Source organism: Callospermophilus lateralis, chromosome 5 (assembly GCF_048772815.1).
Source record: "Callospermophilus lateralis isolate mCalLat2 chromosome 5, mCalLat2.hap1, whole genome shotgun sequence".
Classification (NCBI taxonomy): domain Eukaryota; kingdom Metazoa; phylum Chordata; class Mammalia; order Rodentia; family Sciuridae; genus Callospermophilus; species Callospermophilus lateralis.
In genome coordinates this window covers 55775553-55795865 of record NC_135309.1, presented here as the reverse complement: position 1 = coordinate 55795865, position 20313 = coordinate 55775553, and the positions used below count along the sequence as shown (strand labels likewise).

Sequence of the window (20313 nt, the reverse complement as noted above, 5' to 3'; positions counted from 1 at the left end):
GTACAAGGCCATGGATTTGATTCCCAGCACTGCAAAAAAGAAAAAAGAAAAAAAAAAGACAAAGAAAACAAAAGAAGAATTATTGCTTATGTTTTCAGGTTATATACTATATTTAAATAAATAAAACATAACAATCTTTCTTCCTTTTCTCCCCCAAATACTCATTCTTTGTCCATTCCTAAAAAACATAAGAAATGCATTTTTAATAAGTGAAGCATTAAGGTGATGATTGATTTATAATTCTTTGGCCTTTAAATATTTGTCACTGAAAATAATGTCTGCAATTTTTAATGAGAATATTATTTAGCTAACCAAAGAAAAATAAGGTAGAATTGTAGAAACAATTCATGTCCACCTTTGTCTTTTTTTCTTTCTTGTGCAATAATTTTCCGTAAAATAGAATTTCTAAAAAAGATTTTTCGCATGACCATTTTGGATATTTCAATTAAAAAAAAATTAACAGGATGGATGCTACCAACAACTAGCAATTACATTGCCTAAAAATTGTTGTTACTCTACATTGTACAGAATCTAAAAGAACCTTCATAGCCCATTCCCTAAAACATGTATAATACAAATGACAAAGCTGTGACAAAATACTTTCAATAATAAATGTATTAGTAGGTTTCTGTTAATTATCTTAACAAAATGTATTACTAGTAATGTCACATACAAAATTACTTATTAAATATTTTGGAAAACTGATAAAGCCTCGATGTCTTTAAAATTAACATATCCCCACCCCACCAAAAAACCCCACTTCATTGTGGATTAAAAACTTACAACTCAAAATTTATGGGAAGTTTTATGCTCCATGCCAGCCAAAGAAACAAAAACAAAAACAAAAACCTCATATTTTTAAATACTTTAGTTTGAAAACGAAGAAAATACTTCAAAATGTTTTCCAGGAAATAGAGGCAGAAAACAAATACTTTCATGAAAATTTTCATATACCAATTTTGGAATCTCTCATGTTTTAAATATAATTAAAGTTACCAATGAGACAACTTCATCTGTTAAACTGTAAATACATCAACAAGGAATTAATCAAATGAATAATAGTTTTCATCCAAAATTCAAATATACTTTTATATAAGCTTCTATACCTAAACCAGAAGTTAGATAAAAATAAGACAAAATTTTTAGTAATAAAATTAAAACAGAAGGCACTCTTAAACTATTATTTCTCTCTTCCTTAATAACTTCAGAATATGCATTTTTAGTAAAATTTAAATAAAATATTTTCATTAGTTTTATGATGGTAAACATCCAAGCAACAAAGTAAACAAACCTTTTCTATGACAGACCAAGGCTTCCACACTGGCATGAAGTTTCCTAAGTTGCTGGTCTAGATTCTCAAATTGCTGTTGCTTTTCTTCAAACCACTAAGAAAAAAAATGAAAAATGGGGTTAATTTAGGAAGAACAAACCACTGTAAATTAGGTTACCAATACCAAGCTACATTCCTTGTTTTAAAGCAACAAATTAACCGTGTATAACCATGGTGGTCATCTGATGTGGCTGAGAACTAAACTCAATAAGCAAATTAATATCCTATTTTCTACTTGTACAGCTTTAAAATGCAATTGTTGGGCTCATTAATTCATCTCATTATTCAAGTCGAAAAATCAGCTCTTACTGCATCCGATTCATTCATCTTGATTGTCATTTTGTTGACAGCGTCGGCAGCCTTGTTCACCATCCTCAATATTCCTGCTCCACTCAGAGCCTGAGTATTAACTGCTCTAGGCAGCTGGAATTGAATGACAAATAAGGGCAAACAAACCGGTTAAAAGCCTAGAGGTTTAACTGGGCACAAAAGGGATCCCTCCCTTCCTAAAATAAAAAAAAAAAAAGAAAAGAAAAAAAAGAGGCTGTATTTTCTTCACTCTTATACATTTCAATAGTGAGATCTAATTTCTCAAATACACTACTTGTACATTCTCAAAGGAAAACTTAAAAAATAGACTTTCCATTTGCTTTTCTTCTGTACGTTTACATTTAGATGGAACAAACACCATTTGTCAAAATATATTAAGAAATTGCCAAGTATCCTAACACTGGCCACCTGTTTGCTAGCAGAAATAAACTGTTTATAAGAAAAGAAGAAAGTCTTGAGAAAAATCTCCTTATGTTCAGTTAGGATCATGTGGTTTTGAGTTTTTAAAAAATTCTGAGACAATTCCTTAAAAAAACCCTCAAGCACTAACAATTAGAATTCTTAACTGTTATTAAAAGCCCAAAATGTACCAAACATCTCAAAATATAAAGAGTAGCATGGTTATAGTTCAGGCTTTTTCAAACTACATATTTGCATTTTGAAACCTTAATAAAGATATTAGAATGCAGACACATATTCAACTTTGTCTAAAAATGAAGTCTGAATAAATTTATTTCAACAAGATACCTAACTAACAACTTAGGGCATTTGAAGTTAGTTTACAAATCATTCTGTTCAACTTGGTTTTAAATTTTCAAGAAAGGGACTGATCATCCTATAAATATCAACTTTAAAGAAACTATTTTGCTAGTAATTTAGTTAAGTAATTAATTCATTAGGTGAAAAAAACCCACTGCCTTATTTCATCTATTAATCCAATTATTTACTGATTATTCTTATATAAATTATAATGATAAATACAAATGAGAAACTTCATATACAAAAATTTAAAGTAGAACAAATACCTCTGAACTTTCCAAGAACTGCCTTAAATCAGGATCCTGTAGTAAAGTTGGATGTTTTACTGTTCTTTGAAGATACCTAGATTTAAGAATAAAATTTCTCCCTTTATTAGTATTTTAAATTGTATTTCAACAAAATAAAAATTTTAAAATGCAGTAAAAAGGTGTCCTCAGTCTGCCCCTTATTAGTCTACTCTCACTATAATTAATTAGAATCTTATAAGATTCTACTAATTAAAAAGCTTTTAGTTAATCTTTTAAAATTGATATAATACCTTTTTCATAATTAAGTAAGAAATGGCAGAAGGTAAGGATAAAAGTGGGAAGTGGTTAAATCATTTATCAAACTTCTTACTATAAAGTATTAGAATTTAAAAGGTTATATGAGTTTAATAATTTCATATTTAGATATAGTTAATATTGTTTCCAGTTACAATTTTAGAGTCCTAAGATACATATTTCTATATTTTACATATATGAGACACACACACATTTTAACAAGAGTAAAACTTAACAAGAGTAATTGCTATCATTACCAAAATTCAAAACAGTCTACCAATGTTTTGCTTGTTAACAGATTTAAATTACACAATCAACTCTGGCACACAACTACAGTTTCTTCAATAATTGTATTTTTAAGTTTTTAATACTTCTGTAAATATGATATATAAAGTAGAAGTGAAAAAGCAATAGAGAAACATTATTATCAAAATCACTATTAGCTCTGGGTGCAGTAATACATACCTATAATTCTTGTTTAGTCTCTTTCTCCACAGCCAAACTCTATACAATAATCGTAACTATTTTATCAATGTTTAAATGTTAATCTGTCTTTACACATTTATGTAAATCATATACCATATTAAGCTTCATTATAAATTGGTAGTTCACATAAGAAGTTATTATGCTAGAAACAGATCATTTAGTAGATATGTGGTTTTATTTATTTATTTATTTTTTAGCGGACACAATATCTTTGTTTGTATGTGGTGCTGAGGATTGAACCCAGGCCGCACGCATGCTAGGCAAGTGTGCTACCACTTGAGCCACATCCCCAGCCCAGATATGTGGTTTAAAAGAATTTTATTGCTTATATAATAAAGCCAAAAAAAATGCAGTGAGAACATTAACTTTAAAGTTTAAAATAAGTCGGTATCATCCCACTAGAATTTGACTTATAATTTTAATAATGAAACTCCCCCAACTCTATTAAAGAAATTATTGTTTGTACTATGTATTACCTAAAGGCAGTTTGCATAAGTTGTTCAATTTAGTGCTGGCAAATAACAGGCAATTACATATTTGTAAAATGAACAAGCAGAAAGGAAGACAAAACATCTGACTTAATCTTTAAGAACACTTCAACATTTCACCCTAAATGAAAATATCTAATACTACCTATATTCTGAAACAGTTTTCCAAAGTGATTACTAGTCCCATGAAATACTCCATCAAAAAGATTAATTCTAAAAATGTTTGAAATATAATACATACATACATACACCTTTCTTTAAGATTCATATTGACTGGTATCAAGTTGGTGCTCTAAGTCCAATAGGAAATAAACCTGGTATAATTGTTAAATTCTGTGTTAATAAAACTCTGTTGACTATAGATCCCATTTTTCATCCTACCACTTATTAGCTTTCTGAGGAATCAGTTTTGGAAAATTATATTCTAGAAAAGAACAGTAAAACTTTTCCTTCTTTTTTAAGCAAAGAGCAACTAACTAAAAATATATGTATAGCTTATATCATGTTATAATTGAGAACAGAAGTGTAAACTGGATTTTAAAACAATGAGCATTCATACATATACACCAATTCAGAAATAATATCAGAGAAAGCTATAAATATAAAAATATAAAAAAAAGATGAAGAGAAGCCTTGAGTTCAATCCCTAGCATTCCCCTCCCCAAAACCAAAACCAAAACCAAAAAACAGAATGAAAAGAAAAGAAAAAAAAAGAAGAGAAGTGCTAATGATGAGAATAGAAAGGCAGAAAGAGTCTGGGTCTTGAATGACATTCATTTGTTCATTCGACAAATATTTACAGAGCACTTACTATATGTTAGGTATTGTTCTGGGTACCTGAAATACATCATTCAATAAAACACACTGAGATGTTTTCCCCAGTGGAGCTTAAGAGTTTAGAAAAAGACAAACTGTAAATATAACAAACATAAATTATGTAGGATTTGAAAAGGCAGCAAGTGCTATAAAAAAGAAAGGGTAAAACAGGGTACATAGAACCAAAGGTGTAAGACATGGTGGTTGCAATTTAAATAGAATAAAGCTGAAGATCAGAACAGACTTGAAGGAGACATTTACAACTGAAGAAGGGATGGGAGTCAGCATGCAGATGCCTAAAGAACAAAAGCATTCTAGGCAGAGTGAGTACAAAGACTTGAAGTAGGAAAATACCTGGAGTGCAAAAAGATCAGTGTGGCCCAGAGCACAGTGAGTGATCAAGGAAAATATGAGATCAAATAGATAACAGAGTGGGAAATTCAGGTCAGGAAAACTTGGGAGGTCTGTTATAAGGACTTTGACTTATATTGATTGAAATCAGATATTAATATGATCTGATTTATGTTTTTAAAGGATTATGCTAGCTGCTATATTTGAAAAAAAAAAAAAAAAAAGAAAAGAAAAAAAAAGTAGAAGTGCCAAAGATGAAAGTGACGAGACCAATTAGGAAACTACTGCAGTTAATTAAGACCTTTGGACCAGTAGTCACTAGACTGATGAGAAATGGTTATGTTCCAGATATCAGATGGAAGCACTAGCATTCCCTGATGAATTAGATAATTCTGAACAGCTTCCTATCTCCAAATTTCTTAATATGAAAGAGTGGATTAATTAATCTATACTAACTTCTTAGACCTTGCCAATTGGGTTTTTAGGTTCTTGAGACAAACACAATTCTGATTCACTTACACTTTAAAGTTAAGAAAGGTTATATTTAAGTAACTTGCCCAAGATCACAGAGTGTAGGACAGTATAGACTTGAATTACAAAATGAATTATAAATCTTGTATGCTATTATTACGCTCCTCCAAATTTCTAAGCATATATTTGCCAAAGTGTATTTTTACCTATAAAATAAATTCACTATATGTTAAGATAAGGTACAAAGTACTCTTAAGAAAATCAAGCAAGCTATCTTAGGTATACTTTTAATAAAGTAGTCTCTGCTTACTTTATTGAATATGGCATTGAGTGGTACTTGGCTATTTCACTCTTCCTAACTTGTAATACCAGATGTTTACTTTTTCATTAAAAATAGTCATCTGGATTCTCTAAATTAAATAAATAAAGTGAAACACAAAGAAATATTTCCCTGATTACTAGAGGCCTGCTCTAATGTTTAAAAATTTTTAAATGTCACATAAAAATCACTTTTATAAGTCAGATATATAAAAGGGTAAAAAAAATGCAGTTTTAAAATCTTGTACACATTATAAAACTGTGTTCAAGAAGTGAATAAAACTGGTTATGACAGAAGAAATGGGACTAGGGTAAAGCTAAAGAAATGAATTCCTTTGCTTCTGTATGTTTATACTTATATTTTCTGTAGTCATTTTTTTCTAGAGGAACAACTTTTCCTTATATGTTATACTAAGTGTTTTATGCTACATGGAGTATATACATGGAATGTTTTATCCTACATAGAGGTATGCAAAGTACTATATAATGCCATCAAGTTAGCAGAAAGTAGAATGTAAAAATAAATTATATGTCCTTGGTACAATAAATCTTCATTAAGTTCCTTATCAAGCATGCCATCTGAAATATTTCAAATTTACTCATAGAAAAATAAGACTTGAAAGGTTTCTCAAAGGGTCATGGTTACACTTTCAGGAAGGACTAAGTGAAATCAAGGCAAAACATTATGTACCTTTATTCTTACAAATATTCTGTCTGTATCCCCTACCTACAATACAATCAATTCTAATGGCCAACCTAAACTTCTGCAATTTCAATTTTCAGGGGAATTGCTGGTTTCATAAATACAATTCTGCCTTCTAATATTCTTTAGCATAAGATTTTAAAATTGCATATTCTTTAGTTTTTCTTACTGCATGCTGTTTAAACCTGACTTTTCTGTGGCATTTTTAAAAAATGTGAACAATTTATTACTAAACACCAGAAATAAGTTGCCTTGAAAATAGTTTAAAAAAATAATTTGTACCCTGGGGTGGGGGTGGGGGTTGTGGTGTATGTGTGTGTATCCTTAAAGCCTGTCCTACCTACCCCCCCAATACTGATTTTAAGCTAAAAGGAAATAATTACCATGATAGGTTCTGAAAAGTCAAGGATAGTTTCAAATTTGTTTTCTCATTTTTAGCATAGCATGGAATGAAAAAATACACAAAAGGGGAACACATTGCAATTTTCATTGTACTGAATAATGTTCATACCATATATGGTATAACTTCCTAAGAATCTAAATACCAAAGTGGGATTATTTTTACCCAAACCTTTTTTTTTTCCTGTAGTGTTGTGGATTTAAACCAGGGCCTCACCCATGCTAGGCAAGAACTCTATTACTGAGTTACATCCTCAGCCCTATCCAAACATTTTATCAACTCTTTATCCCCAATCACAACTACCATGTTTTCCTTTACAAGTCTAGAAGTTTCTCAGTGCCTTGGTATCTACATCTATGATATAATTCTATACTCATTTAACTCATATATTTATATTCCTGCTTATAGCATATGAAGCAAAACAGATGTTATTTTGTTAGACTATTCATGAGGATTAATAGAATCACAACAAATACATTATTGTACTGCTAAAAGAAGCAATTTTTAAAAGTTTAAAGTACTCTTAAGAGCCATCAAGTGGTAGTTAAAAAAAATAAGCATTAAAATACAGTTGTATCATAAGTAATAAATTAGACTTATGAGAGTAATAAAGTATTACTATCTAGAATTACCTTTCAAGAGCTGCTCTCCGTTTTTCTACGAACTCTGTGGATGATGAATCTTCTTTACCTACTTTAACCTTGGTCATACCTTTGAAGAAGTTGAGAGTTGAGATGATTTTATTGTGAAAAAGTCTTTTATGACCATTTCTTCACAATTTAAAATATACTTTGAATTTGAACTTAACAAAAAAAAGCTTCTAAATTGGTAACTGCTATGTTACTTAAAAAGCAAAACATTTTGAAAAATTAAATCTCATGATATGCTAACATTTCTACTTGGTAAATAAATAATTAGGACACGAAAGAACAGATAAAACAGAAAATGAGCTATTTGTAGTTTCTTGACCCATACTGATTATTTATACAAAAACTTGCAGCAAAAAGTTCTTTATCTGCAATATTTTACACTCCTGGTAAATTCAAAAGTTTTTACTATAATGTGCGTTATGGAATCTTTAAGGCAGTTAATTATGAGCAATAAATAAGGCTCTTTATTTTCAGGATGACGTAAATAAAGATAAACATAACCCATGAATTTACTAAATTTTCCGGATTCAGATTCAAAGAGCATGTTCTTGTTTATTTATCAAAACTTTGTTTTTAGGTAGGGTCTCACTGATATTGCTCAGGCTGACCTTGGACTCCTAAAGCTCAAGTAATTCTCCTACCTTAGCCTCTCAAATAGCTGGGACTATAGGCATACGCCATCACAACCAGCACATGACAGGTTTCCTAACAGTTGAAAGAATAAGCACATTCAACACAGACATTTAGAACACATCAAATTTTGAAAATAAAAATCAGGTTAATTGGGCTTGGGGTATAGCTAACTGGCAGAGCATGTACTTAGCATGTGGAGGCACTGGGTTCAATTCCCAGCACCAAAAGAAAACAAAAAAAACAAAAATGTTAATTATTTCTACATTGTCAACTTTAATGTTAATATATTAAGCTGCAGATCCCCCACCATTCTTTTTCCTTTCAAACATGTTTTCTGAAGAAATGAAGTACTGATACAAGCTGTAACATGGAAGAATCATGAAAAAAACAATAGTAAATAGATGAAGCCCATCACCAAGAACCATATATTGAATGATTCCCTTTATATAAAAAATCCTGAACAGGCAAATCTGCAGAGAAGGACAGTACATTAGCATCTTTAAAAACATATTATAAAAAACTATGTAATTCTTATTCTGGTTGATATATTTGGTGAATAATTAACATATATCACCATTAATATTTTGTTTCTAAAAATCTCATTAAAATATAAAGGTTTGAAAAAGAAAACTCGGACAATTGAAATTATGGACCTTGTCTACTGCATATGGGATGTTAATTATTTCAGATATTTTATATACCCATAAAAAAATCCCACAAATATATAATTATTTGCTTCTTTTTTTCTTCATGTATCCACTCATCCCTAAAGGCAACCATTATGGCACAATGTGGGAAAATAAAACAACAATTTATCTTAATTGGTTCACTCCTAAAAGTTTCAACTTGTTTTTCTAATAGTTTATATAGAATAGTATTTTTCAGTCAAATGAGGTCCTATTAAGTGGCAATGGTTATGTGCATGACTTCTTGGCAAAAAGTAACCACTCTTATTCCACTATTTAATACTTGAAAAACAATGTTTATGTAATTAAACCCGTCTTTTAATTTTTCTTAGACAATATATTCATTTTTATTTAAAAGTTAATAAATAACAAGACATTTATAAAATAACTAGACACAGTGCTGGCTGGCTGCCAGAAAATTCAAAGATTAATTTGTCACCTATCTTTAATAACTGTTCAAGATTTTAGGAAAAAATTGTTTTACTTGAATTCATCCTACATTTCTTTCTTTTTTTTTTTTTTTTAAAGAGAGAGTGAGAGAGGGAGGGAGGGAGGGAGGGAGCGGGGGAGAGAGAGAGAGAGAGAGAGAGAGAGAGAGAGAGAATTCCAATATTTATTTTTTAGTTTTCGGCAGACACAACATCTTTGTTTGTATGTGGTGCTGAGGATCGAACCCAGGCCGCACGCATGCCAGGCGAGCACGCTACTGCTTGAGCCACATCCCCAGCCCCTCATCCTACATTTCTTGACTATATTTTCCCTGCTAATTTCTTTATTGATATACATTTTCATTATTACATGTAGTTGCCTCAATTCTTTTCTTGAATGAAGTAGTATATAAATAAATTTTAAGCAATTTAAATCTACTTTAAATGTCTTTTAGACAATTCTACAATAATATAGCATTAAAAGTTATATAGCTCAGTTGGTAGAGTGCTTGCTCAAGGTCCTGGGTTTAATCTCCAGCACCATGGGGGGGAAAAAGTTATATTTAAAAAACAGAAAGATGGGGCTAGGAGTATAGCTTAGTGGTAGAGTGCATGCCTAACATGTACAAGGCACTGGGTTCAATCTCCTGCCACAAAAGTTTTCTTTTTTAGGTAAAGAACAAAAACAAAATTAAAAAATTAAAAAGCAAGAAATAAGCAAATTATTATCCTATTGAAATAATCAAATTGAAAGTAGGAGGCAAAATAGAATTGTGGTTAAGAGTATAAGTTCAGAAATAAGAAGAAAATTCAGCTCTGCCATGTTATATGACTTTTGGCATATAGGATAACCTTGATTAATCTTAGTTTCCTAAGTTCCTTAGTTCAGAATATCTGGAGGGTTTTAGAGACTACAAAGTCCCTATAATAATATTAAACTGTTTGTCTTTTGTTGTTCTGTAATCAGTGTCCAGAGTGGAATTTATAAAGGTTAGCTAATGTGTTATATCACAATAAATGAGTATAGAAGCACAGAAGAGCAGAACTATTTTTCTATTAAGGTAGAAATTAGAATTTACAAAAAGTTTTAAAATTTTTTGTCTTATTAAATGTTTTTGTCATCAAATTTATTTCACAAATTTTGTGTAACATAAAGTAAGTTTATTACTTTTAAATAAATAAGATTAAATAATTTTTTCAAATACAGTAAGTATCAACAGATGTAGCCCACATAAACAAACGCTCTCTTAAGACTCTTTAATAAATTTTAAGAATGTAGGGCCTAGGAATGCAGCTCAGTAATAAAGTGCTTGCTTAATACACACAAGGCCCTGGGTTCAATCCCCAGCACTGAAGAGAGAAAGGAAGAGAAGAGAAAGGAAAGAAAGCAAGCAAACAAGCAAGAAAGAAAGAGAAAGGAAATAAAGGGTTCTTGAGACCAAAAAGTTGAAGAACTACTCAACTAGGTTTATGAATTTTAAAAGAGAGAAAATATATTACAAACTCATCAGGTTTCAAATGAATGATATCAATAAAAATGCTTTCAGGGCTGGGGCTGTAGCTCAGTGGCAGAGTGCTTGCCTCGAATGCATGAGATCCCAGGTTCGGTCCCCAGCACCACATAAAAATAAACAAATAAAAATAAAGATGTGTCCATCTACAACTAAAAAATAGTAATAACCAAACATGCTTTTCAAATCAAATGTTTAAAAAAGTAAAAACCAATAATTTAAAAATCAGCAAAATTCATTTCAAATATTTTTCAGAGTAATTATCTTAAGTATAAAGAAAAGTTGAAGAAAAAAAGGACTGAAAAAAGACTGCATAATACTTAAAAAATTGTTTTTGATTTTTTTCTTTTAATATTTTTTAATTGTCAATGGACCTTTATTTTATTTTTTTATATGTAGTGCTGAAAATCAAACCCAGAGCCTCACACATATTATACAAACACTGCACCACTGAGCCACAACCCCAGTCCAATACTAAAAAAATTTAAGAAATGGAGGTTTTCCTCTTCTTTTTAAATTTTCTGCATTTTCTTAACTAAATATTACTGGTATAAATAGAATAGTTTTTAAATATTAAATTGAGGTATAAAATAAACTAAGATAAGTTTAAATAGTTTTTATATAAGCAAGGCTAACTCAAATGTTCTTTTTGGACAATATAAAGCTAAGGTCCAAATATCTCCACTTCTTTGAAAATTGTTAATATATTAATAACATTAAGTATTCTGAGTGTGACTCAGTAAAATGGTATTCTACTTCCCCTAAAAGGTTACAGTTTGTAACTGCTTTCAACTTGGTAAATTTTAACCCAATATTCAAAACCTGAACCATAGGTGTTAGAAAATAAAACTACCAGCTATATATTCTTATATAATAAGAATAATTCTTATATAATAATATTATATTCTTATATAATAAATGCACAATTATCATAATAGAACGTTTAAATTACCATTATCTCTACAACTGAGACGGTGGTAATGAATGATTCTGGAATGCATAAATGTATTCAGTTAAAAGGGATTTTTTTTTTTTGCTTACTCATGCTTACCTACTATACTCTTCTCCGGGGCAGGTGGTACAATATAACCAACGTGTAAATACTTGCTTGCTAATTTGCTGTGCAAACCAAGAAAATCACTGAATCTTCTTTTAACTGAAAATTCACTCTTACTGAACATGGAAAGAGAAGTCTAAAAGTGAAGAAGAAGTATTTCAAATTTTAAACAGTACAGAATTATTCAGAATTTAATGCTATAAATAATTACGAACGCGCGCGCGCGCGCACACACACACACACACACACACACAAACACTGCTCTCCTTTGCAAAAGAAGGCAGAGTATCTAATGTGGTACATAGACTTCTAACAATTCAAAAAACAAAATAACAACAACAACAACAAAACCCAAATGATTGTTTCCGTTAATGAATTTTAAATCTTTACCTCTGGCACAGATCTCCTTCTAAGTTTCAGTCCAAATATTTCCAAAATGCCTAAGGGACACCTCCACTTAAATCTCATTGACATCTCAAACTCACTATATTTTCCCCTACTCAAACACAAGTTCCATAAAAAAAAGAGCACTTGACTGTACTGTTAACTAATACTAATATACTTCTTGCTTGTAACAGAGGCTGACACCATAGTAAAGTACTTAATAAACATTTGTTTACTGAATTAACAAATCTTATCTCACACTCACTTTGTTCCTCCCTACCTGTCTTTTTAGAGAGATCACTTTCGCAATTACAAAGTTCCTCTACTTAGTAACTTAAGTATCCCTCTTCTTATTCCTTACATCTAGGTCTAAGAAGCCATTTATTTTTCTCACTTCCAGAACCATTTCCTTAATGTCAAGCATTATTTCTTATACCTGGGACTGCTGCAAAACACTCTGTTTTAAGATGTGATAATTTAATAATAATAGTGGTCTCTTAACTGGCAATCCTGACCTCTACCTTGACCCTTCCAATTCATATTGAGGCCACAGAGATCTTTCTAAAACAAAAATCTTAAGAGTATTATACTCTTGCTTAAACCTCTTTCATGGCTTTCCATTATACTTAAGATGAAACCCAAATTCCTGTATGTGCTGCTCATAAAACATGAAAGCTTATGGCCAAACAATTAAATTATGAACCACTTCTTACAGGTCCTAGAAAACACAATGCTTTCATTACTTACATTTTTTCACCAGCAAATTCCTATGCCTGCAACAAACATTCTGCTACTTTCTTTTCATCTCCCACAAATCATTCCCATCATATTTGTCTTGGTTTAGATATTACTTTGCTCAGAAGTTTTTCCTGACCCTTGGGTCTAGATTAATTCCCTTCCTGCATACTCAAACAGAACACTCAACCTATGAAATTACTTACAACTCACTGTAACAATTTCTTAGTAATTTTTATGTGAAGATAGCCTTTACAAAGACAGGGTTCATGTCAACCATAATCACTGTCATATCCTCTACTATATATAGTAAGGGGTCAATATTTTATAAAAAGAGTCAAAGGCTTACCTTTGTTGTTACTCTATATGCCATGTAAGCATTCATGCCATCACCTATAAGTCAAATACTATTTTTAAAACCACGTGCTTAAAAACAGTACCATTTTAATACTGTAATGACATATTTAGTTAAAAAGAAGGGGGGGGGGCATAACAGTCAAACTAATAAAAAAGAGGTACAAAATATAATTAATATTGACTCACCAACTTTTTCTGGATCCGACACACCAATTTCTATATCAAAAATATCTCCATTTGCTTCTTCTTCAATCTAGAAAAGAATAATTGCTTTTTGTGTTAAAGAAGATTCCAATTTATATTATTGTCATAACACTAAGAACTATAATTTTTACCATATATGTTCTAGTAGGGTGTCATAAAAATATTTTAAGAAGTCACTGAAAAAAAACACAATAAAATCTTTCACATTTCCTGATTATATAAAGAAACAGAATAAAATACACAAATAACAGGATAAGGATTATTTGGAGAAGTAATGGAAAAATCTCGTGTCTTCAAAATTCCTCAGATGTAGAAAAAATATTTTCACTTTCTGTACAAAAACTGTGGAATTTTTTTTGTCCAATATACTGAATCTTTGTATTCATACTTTTAAAATTATTAACTCCTTATTTTTAATACCAGTATTTCTTCAAGTTAGAGCTGTTTCTAAATAATTAGGAGATAGTCATTACTTTCACCAGTAGAATCTTACATACTTGCAAAAAATTATTATACCTAAAAGCAACATTGGCATTGTAATTTTTCTAAATACCAAGTGAAGACACATTCCTCTAGAAGCCAATAAAAGAACTATAAAGTTCAATTTTAAAAAGCAGTCAGTAGAAAAAAATGATAACCCTATAAGACTATAGAAAAGACCTTTTAAGTGCTGTTATAAAGCAACTGGATAGCAGTTCTGCAAGAAAGCTTTCTTATTATAAAAAAGCTCTGAGATTATTAACTTAGCAAAATTTTCAAAGCAATAACAATCTATCCATAAAAAAGTTGAGTTTTTCTAACTGAATCTTTTCTTCAATGATTGCCTTTTGTATACTTTTTAAAAATATTTTTTAGATGTAGATAGACATAATACCTTTATTTTATTTATTTATCTTAATGATGTGCTGAGGATCACACTCAGTGCTTCATATTGGCTAGGCAAGCACTTTACTACTGAGCTGTAACCCCAGCCCTCTTGTATGATTTTTTAAGTAAAACTTTTTTGAATTATAACACACACAGAAAAGTATATAAATTGGTACAGCTCAATATACTTTCATAAAGTGTATACATCTTTCTAAACTCAACCGAGTTCAGAAAAAAACACTATTAATCAGTCCAGAAGGCCCTTTTACATTCTCCTACAGTCATAATCTTTCCTTCACCCTACCAATATAACTACTATCCTGACTTCTAACTCTGTTCACTAGCTTTTTTTTTTTTTAAAAAGTTCATTTCATGGAATCATGTATAAGTACTCATTTCTGTCTTATTTCCCTTAATATTATACTTGTTAGATCATTCACATTTTTGCTTGTGGGTATGCGGTTATTACTTAATTGTAGTCATTTAAATGATCTATTTCTTTAAGAATGACTTTTTTTGGCTTTGTTTTTGGTGGGGATAGAATCAGCGGACACTCTATCATTGAGCTACATCCCCCATCCTTTTTATTTTTGTATTTTTAAGACAGGATCTTGATAGGCTGACGAGCGTGGCTGGTCTCAAAGTTGTGATCCTCCTTCTTCAGTCTCTAGAGTAGCTGTGATTATAGGAGTGTGCCACCATATCTGGCCTATGTGGATGACTTTTAAATATGTAATTTTGCCACTTAAATAACCTCCACTCCATAATTTTTTTCCTTTTCCAAATGCATCTTAACAAAAATTATTGCCAAAACATGAGATTGTATCTTCAATTGATTTATAGTCCTTCCTTTTAAAAATAAATGCTACATAACAACTTTTAAGTACCATTTATTACATTCTTTTACAAATAAAATTACTCAAAATACCACTTTACTGTGATTAACAGTTTTCAAAGTACTTTCATATATTACCTGACCAACATAGGAGTCCTCAGAGGCACACATTATCATCATTAAGATCAGAAATGCCAGGACTGGAGTTGTAGCTCAGTGGTAGAAAATTTGCCTACTATATATATGGCACTGGGTTTGATCCTCAGCACCACATAGAAATACATAAAATAATAAAGATAATTGTGTCCATCTACAACTAAAAATATTTTTTAAAAAAATCACAAATGACAAACTACTTAAGAAGGTTAAATAATATGCCCAAGTTACTGGATTAAAAAGTGGTAGCAATAAAATCAGAATCAAGATCTTCCAACTTCTTTAATCTATATTCTTTTTCTAATAGGTTTAAAAGGCTTTGATTAGGAATGACTAATAGTACAGTGATGTGATGTTAAGTGAGGAGCAAAAAAAAAAAAAAAGGTACAATTTACATATTAATTTAGAATATGAACACTTTTCTATACCTCCTCCCTGGATCTATCGAAGATCACAGGAGCAGACATACTCTTTGATTCAATTCTAGGAGCAATGAGTGCAGTAGGGGTGACAGGTGTGACTGCAGGAGAAGGTTCCGAGGAGAGTATTGGTTCCCTTTCTGGGCTGTCCAAAGAAACTTCTTCTGTGGCTTCTAAACACAAATTAAACAAGGTTAAGGAAACTACAACAAACTTCCAAAACTATACAGCAGTTAATGAATCATGAATAATATTACATACTACCCACAAATATCCAAATAACATAATTTTAAAATTGTCATGATGAAAGAATTTTCTGAATTTAGTTGTTTATCATATCTTTAAAAACAAACAGGAATTTTGTTGGTTTCAGGAAGAATTGTTTTAAGTCAGCTTAAATGACTATACTACTGGAAATTATCTATAGTACTAGATGTGGAAAGCAAAGATGTGGACAATTTCACATTCATTTGTGTTTGATTTTATAATATATCTTATGCTTACAGTAACTTACCTCCCAAACATTTTATTCAGACTAATATTATGATTATTTTATACATAGGAACACAAATTTTAGGGCACAAGGCTGCCCAGAACTATACCAACTGGGATTAAAAATTTGTTACGGAAAAGCCACAAAATTAGTAACCTAAAGCAATTAATTGCCAAAGATTACGGGGTATTAAATGAACACACATATATGACGCAAAGCAAACAGGTGTTTAGGTTTTAATTAAAAATGCTCATTCACTTGAAACAAAAATCTAAAATATATTTAAAATCAAACCATATCAATAAGCTGATGTCTATAGGCTATGTAATATTGTGCTAAATGCAATGGAGAAACACAAAGAAATGGAAAATATCATACCTGCCCTCAGGGAGTTTATAATCTAGTTGGGAAAACAAGACATGTGGAATGTTAAATAATAATAAGAGACTTACGAGAACAATAAGAATATTACAGGACATTTATTGCTATACCAACTATAGAACAAACACTACAATTTGAGTAGAGACAGAAGACAATACTTCAGGCTGAGGAAATCTGGAAATAATCTATAAAACTGAGCTGAGGAAATTGAGATAGGCACAGAAAAAAATGAGAGAAAATTCCAAGAAAACGGAATAATAGCATAAGCAAAAAGCAGAGTAAGGAAAGTAAAAATTACAGTGACCATAATGTAAACCACAGCTGCACTGGTCTGCAGAACTGATACCAGGAAAAGGAAAGCAAGATTATAAGGGAAACTCATGACTAGACCAGTGATTTCTTTTTTTAACCTTTATTTTATTTATTTATTTTTATGTGGTGCTGAGGATAGAACCCAGGGCCTCTCACGTACTAGGTGAGCGCTCTACCGCTTAGCCACAAACCCAGCCCCCAGACCAGTGATTTCTAACCTGAGATTCTTATATCCTACAGGTTTAGAAAGGTAGTAATTGTAGTCAATGTGCCATTTTAATTTTAATACCTCAAAAAGTATATCTGCCTGAAAAAAGGTTGTACAGGTTGACAACTTTATCAGGTTATTTTTATTGGCTACCTAATGTTGATATAACCATTGTTATGGATCCCTTTATATTTTTTTATTAAAAGAAAAAACAATAACTAAAATTTTTAAAACTGTGGTAATCAGAGGAAGAATGGACTACACATGATATAGACTATAGAAGACTCAATAAAACAGAAAGCTTTTATATAACTTCAGGTTATGAAGATTGCTGGCATTTATTATTATTTTTTTAAGAAATGAAAATAATGAGCAATATGAGAAAGTAAAAAACAAAATCAGTACATTGAAGCTAGAAGGTGTTAAGATATTTAATCTACAAACAATGAGCAAAACAACAAACACCAAAACAAACTGCAAACAAAACAAAAAACTCCAAAAGTATCTGAAGAGGTATGGTTACTGCAGCAGACTCATATATAAAACAAAACAAAGACCCCCTCCCCGCCCCCCAAAAAACCTCTATGAAATAGTAACTTTATTAGACATCAGTACAGATAAAGTCATTTCAATTCTTTAATTACATTTTATTTCATTGACACTGGGTTTGGTATTCTTTGCTCTAACAGGCTGCTTCATAAATGCTAGCAGATTACAAAATAAATAAAGCTAAGTATCGATTTATGTAGATAATATGGAAAGTGAAACAAAAAAAAAAGTAAACAGATTTAGATTTAGCATAGTAATATAAAGTCTGTTTTAAATCGCTTTCATGACTTCTTTTAGATTTGACATTAATATACCAGAAATTCACAAGGCTTAATTTAAACCAGACCTAAAGGTTCAAGGCGATGTCCTGTGGGCATTAACTACAAAGATTGACTTTTCCTTAGAGACATACTTTGAGGACAAATATAAATTGACTATGTCAATGTCAGCTAATTAATACTTCACTCATATAGATTCCAGAGGATATTTTTTAAAAAGGAATATTCGTTATCCTTATAAATTGGCATGACCTGTTGAACAGCACAAGTGAAATAAGCTTGATCGTGTGACAGAAACAAGTTCTAAAAGTCTAGGGCAATTTCAGTATTGGCAAGTTGTTCACCCTCATTTATTCCCCTAGGGCAGTTTCCTAAAGGATGTTCAATTAAGCCCTGGTGTAGGATGTAACAAATGAAGGAAAAGCATTTGGTGACCATTGTCTATGTACAAACACTAAAGACTTTAACACCCATTATTTGAAATGCTACCTAAAACTTAGCACACGTAACAGTATGATCTAATTTCTTTAAGGCTTTAAATCAAAATGGCTAGGTTGCTAGAGCAAGATCTATAATCTACTCACTGATATAGGAAAAACAAGCATATGTTCTCATTACTGGAAAAGTTTTCACCATCCTGATAACACATGCTACTCTCTAATCTGGTTTTCTAGAACCATTTATCCATGGAAGAAGTGATATACCTGCTTAAACTGCATTATAATAAAAACATAGTATAATATTAAATCATTTATACAAAAATATTTAGTTTAGGCCTTTGATCACCTAATGTTATTATGGAACATAGGTGAGTTTAAAATAAAAGATGAAGCCTAGAAAGTATATTTGAAGGTTAACAAAAAATACAGATTACTACATTTATTGTTCTTTAGTTGTTTCTCCTTTTTATTTTAAAACGAATATTGACAATTACTATATTTGAATCAGAGTATTTAGTATAGTCTTCAAGGTAAAGTAAAAGAGTGTAAACATTTTCCAAATTGAGCTATGTAGGCAAATATCATTGTATAGTTCTCGTACCTAGAAAACTGATCAGTTATGCATGCTATTTAAAAAACAACAATTTTTCCTTGCACAGGTATATATACACAAAGTTGTTCTTATCATAAAGTTTCAGTAATCTCATTTATTCTGAGACTGGTTAAAAAGTTTAATATAGTGAATAATACAAAAAAACTCTATGCATTAACCTACACTGTCAAGAGGAATAAATTAAATTCTAGATTCAGAACTGCTTAGTAGAGAAAGGATTTTTTGTCACCTCAGCTTAAAATGCAAATGCCATGAAAGTGCTTTTGATAATTGTCTGAAAAAAATTCTACTAAATGGAATAAAAAAGAACACTGAAATACTATAATTCTCATTAACTATGATTGGACTCTAAGTTGTTAGAAGACTTTGGGGTAAAAAAATAAGATACGTGGTATCAAAATTTTCTTCTTTAAAATTTGTTCTGATTAATAAATGACAGTAGAATGCATTTTGACACACTGCACACAAATGGAGCACAACCTCTCATTCCTCTGACTGTACATGGTGCAGAGAGTCACACCAGTAATGTAATCATACATGTACATAGACATGTATATAGGGTAATAATGTCTGTCTCTACTGTGGTATCATAATTTTCTAACATAGCAACCTACAGGAATTCATCTGTGGTAAAACTTTTCATTGAACTAATCAAGCTGGAAATTATATAGACCTTGGTGATGAAGAACTGTGACTTCAAACATATTTGTACAAAAAATAACAGTGGTTTGAATATGGGACCACTTTAAAAGTTGAACACACATTATTAAAGTTTAAAGGAAAGCCAGTTCAACTAATTGTTAATATTTTAATTTGTGGGCTGGGGATGTGGCTCAAGTGGTAGCACGCTCGCCTGGCATGCATGTGGCCCGGGTTCGATCCTCAGCACCACATACAAAGATGTTGTGTCTGCCGAAAACTTAAAAAATAAATAATAAAAATTCTCTCTCTCTCTAAAAAAATATATATTTTAATTTGTTTCAATAACCTTAAGATTTTGCTTTTTTAATATTAAAACATTAATTTGTAACTAAATTTTAGCCAAGGCATAGTTGTTTTTGAAGAGTCCAATGCTTTTTTTTCCCCAGTTAAGATAAGTACACCAAATTTTGCTTCTAAAGTA

At 30.8% G+C, this 20313-nt stretch overlaps 1 protein-coding gene across 2 annotated transcripts in view; it reads right to left on the bottom strand.

Moving 5' to 3' along the window:
- Snx2 (sorting nexin 2) overlaps window positions 1-20313 on the bottom strand; it is a 68511-nt gene that overhangs the window by 11224 nt on the left and 36974 nt on the right. The window contains exons 2-10 of one of the 2 annotated variants that reach the window (XM_076856676.1): window positions 16788-16809; window positions 15926-16089; window positions 13622-13688; window positions 13428-13471; window positions 11954-12095; window positions 7627-7705; window positions 2686-2761; window positions 1640-1753; window positions 1292-1385 (exon numbers count right to left, since the gene is read on the bottom strand). In XM_076856676.1, the coding sequence (XP_076712791.1) occupies window positions 1292-1385; window positions 1640-1753; window positions 2686-2761; window positions 7627-7705; window positions 11954-12095; window positions 13428-13471; window positions 13622-13688; window positions 15926-16089; window positions 16788-16809 (802 nt within the window). The remainder of the gene's footprint in view (window positions 1-1291; window positions 1386-1639; window positions 1754-2685; window positions 2762-7626; window positions 7706-11953; window positions 12096-13427; window positions 13472-13621; window positions 13689-15925; window positions 16090-16787; window positions 16810-20313) is intronic. The other variant, XM_076856675.2, reaches the window with a different exon arrangement.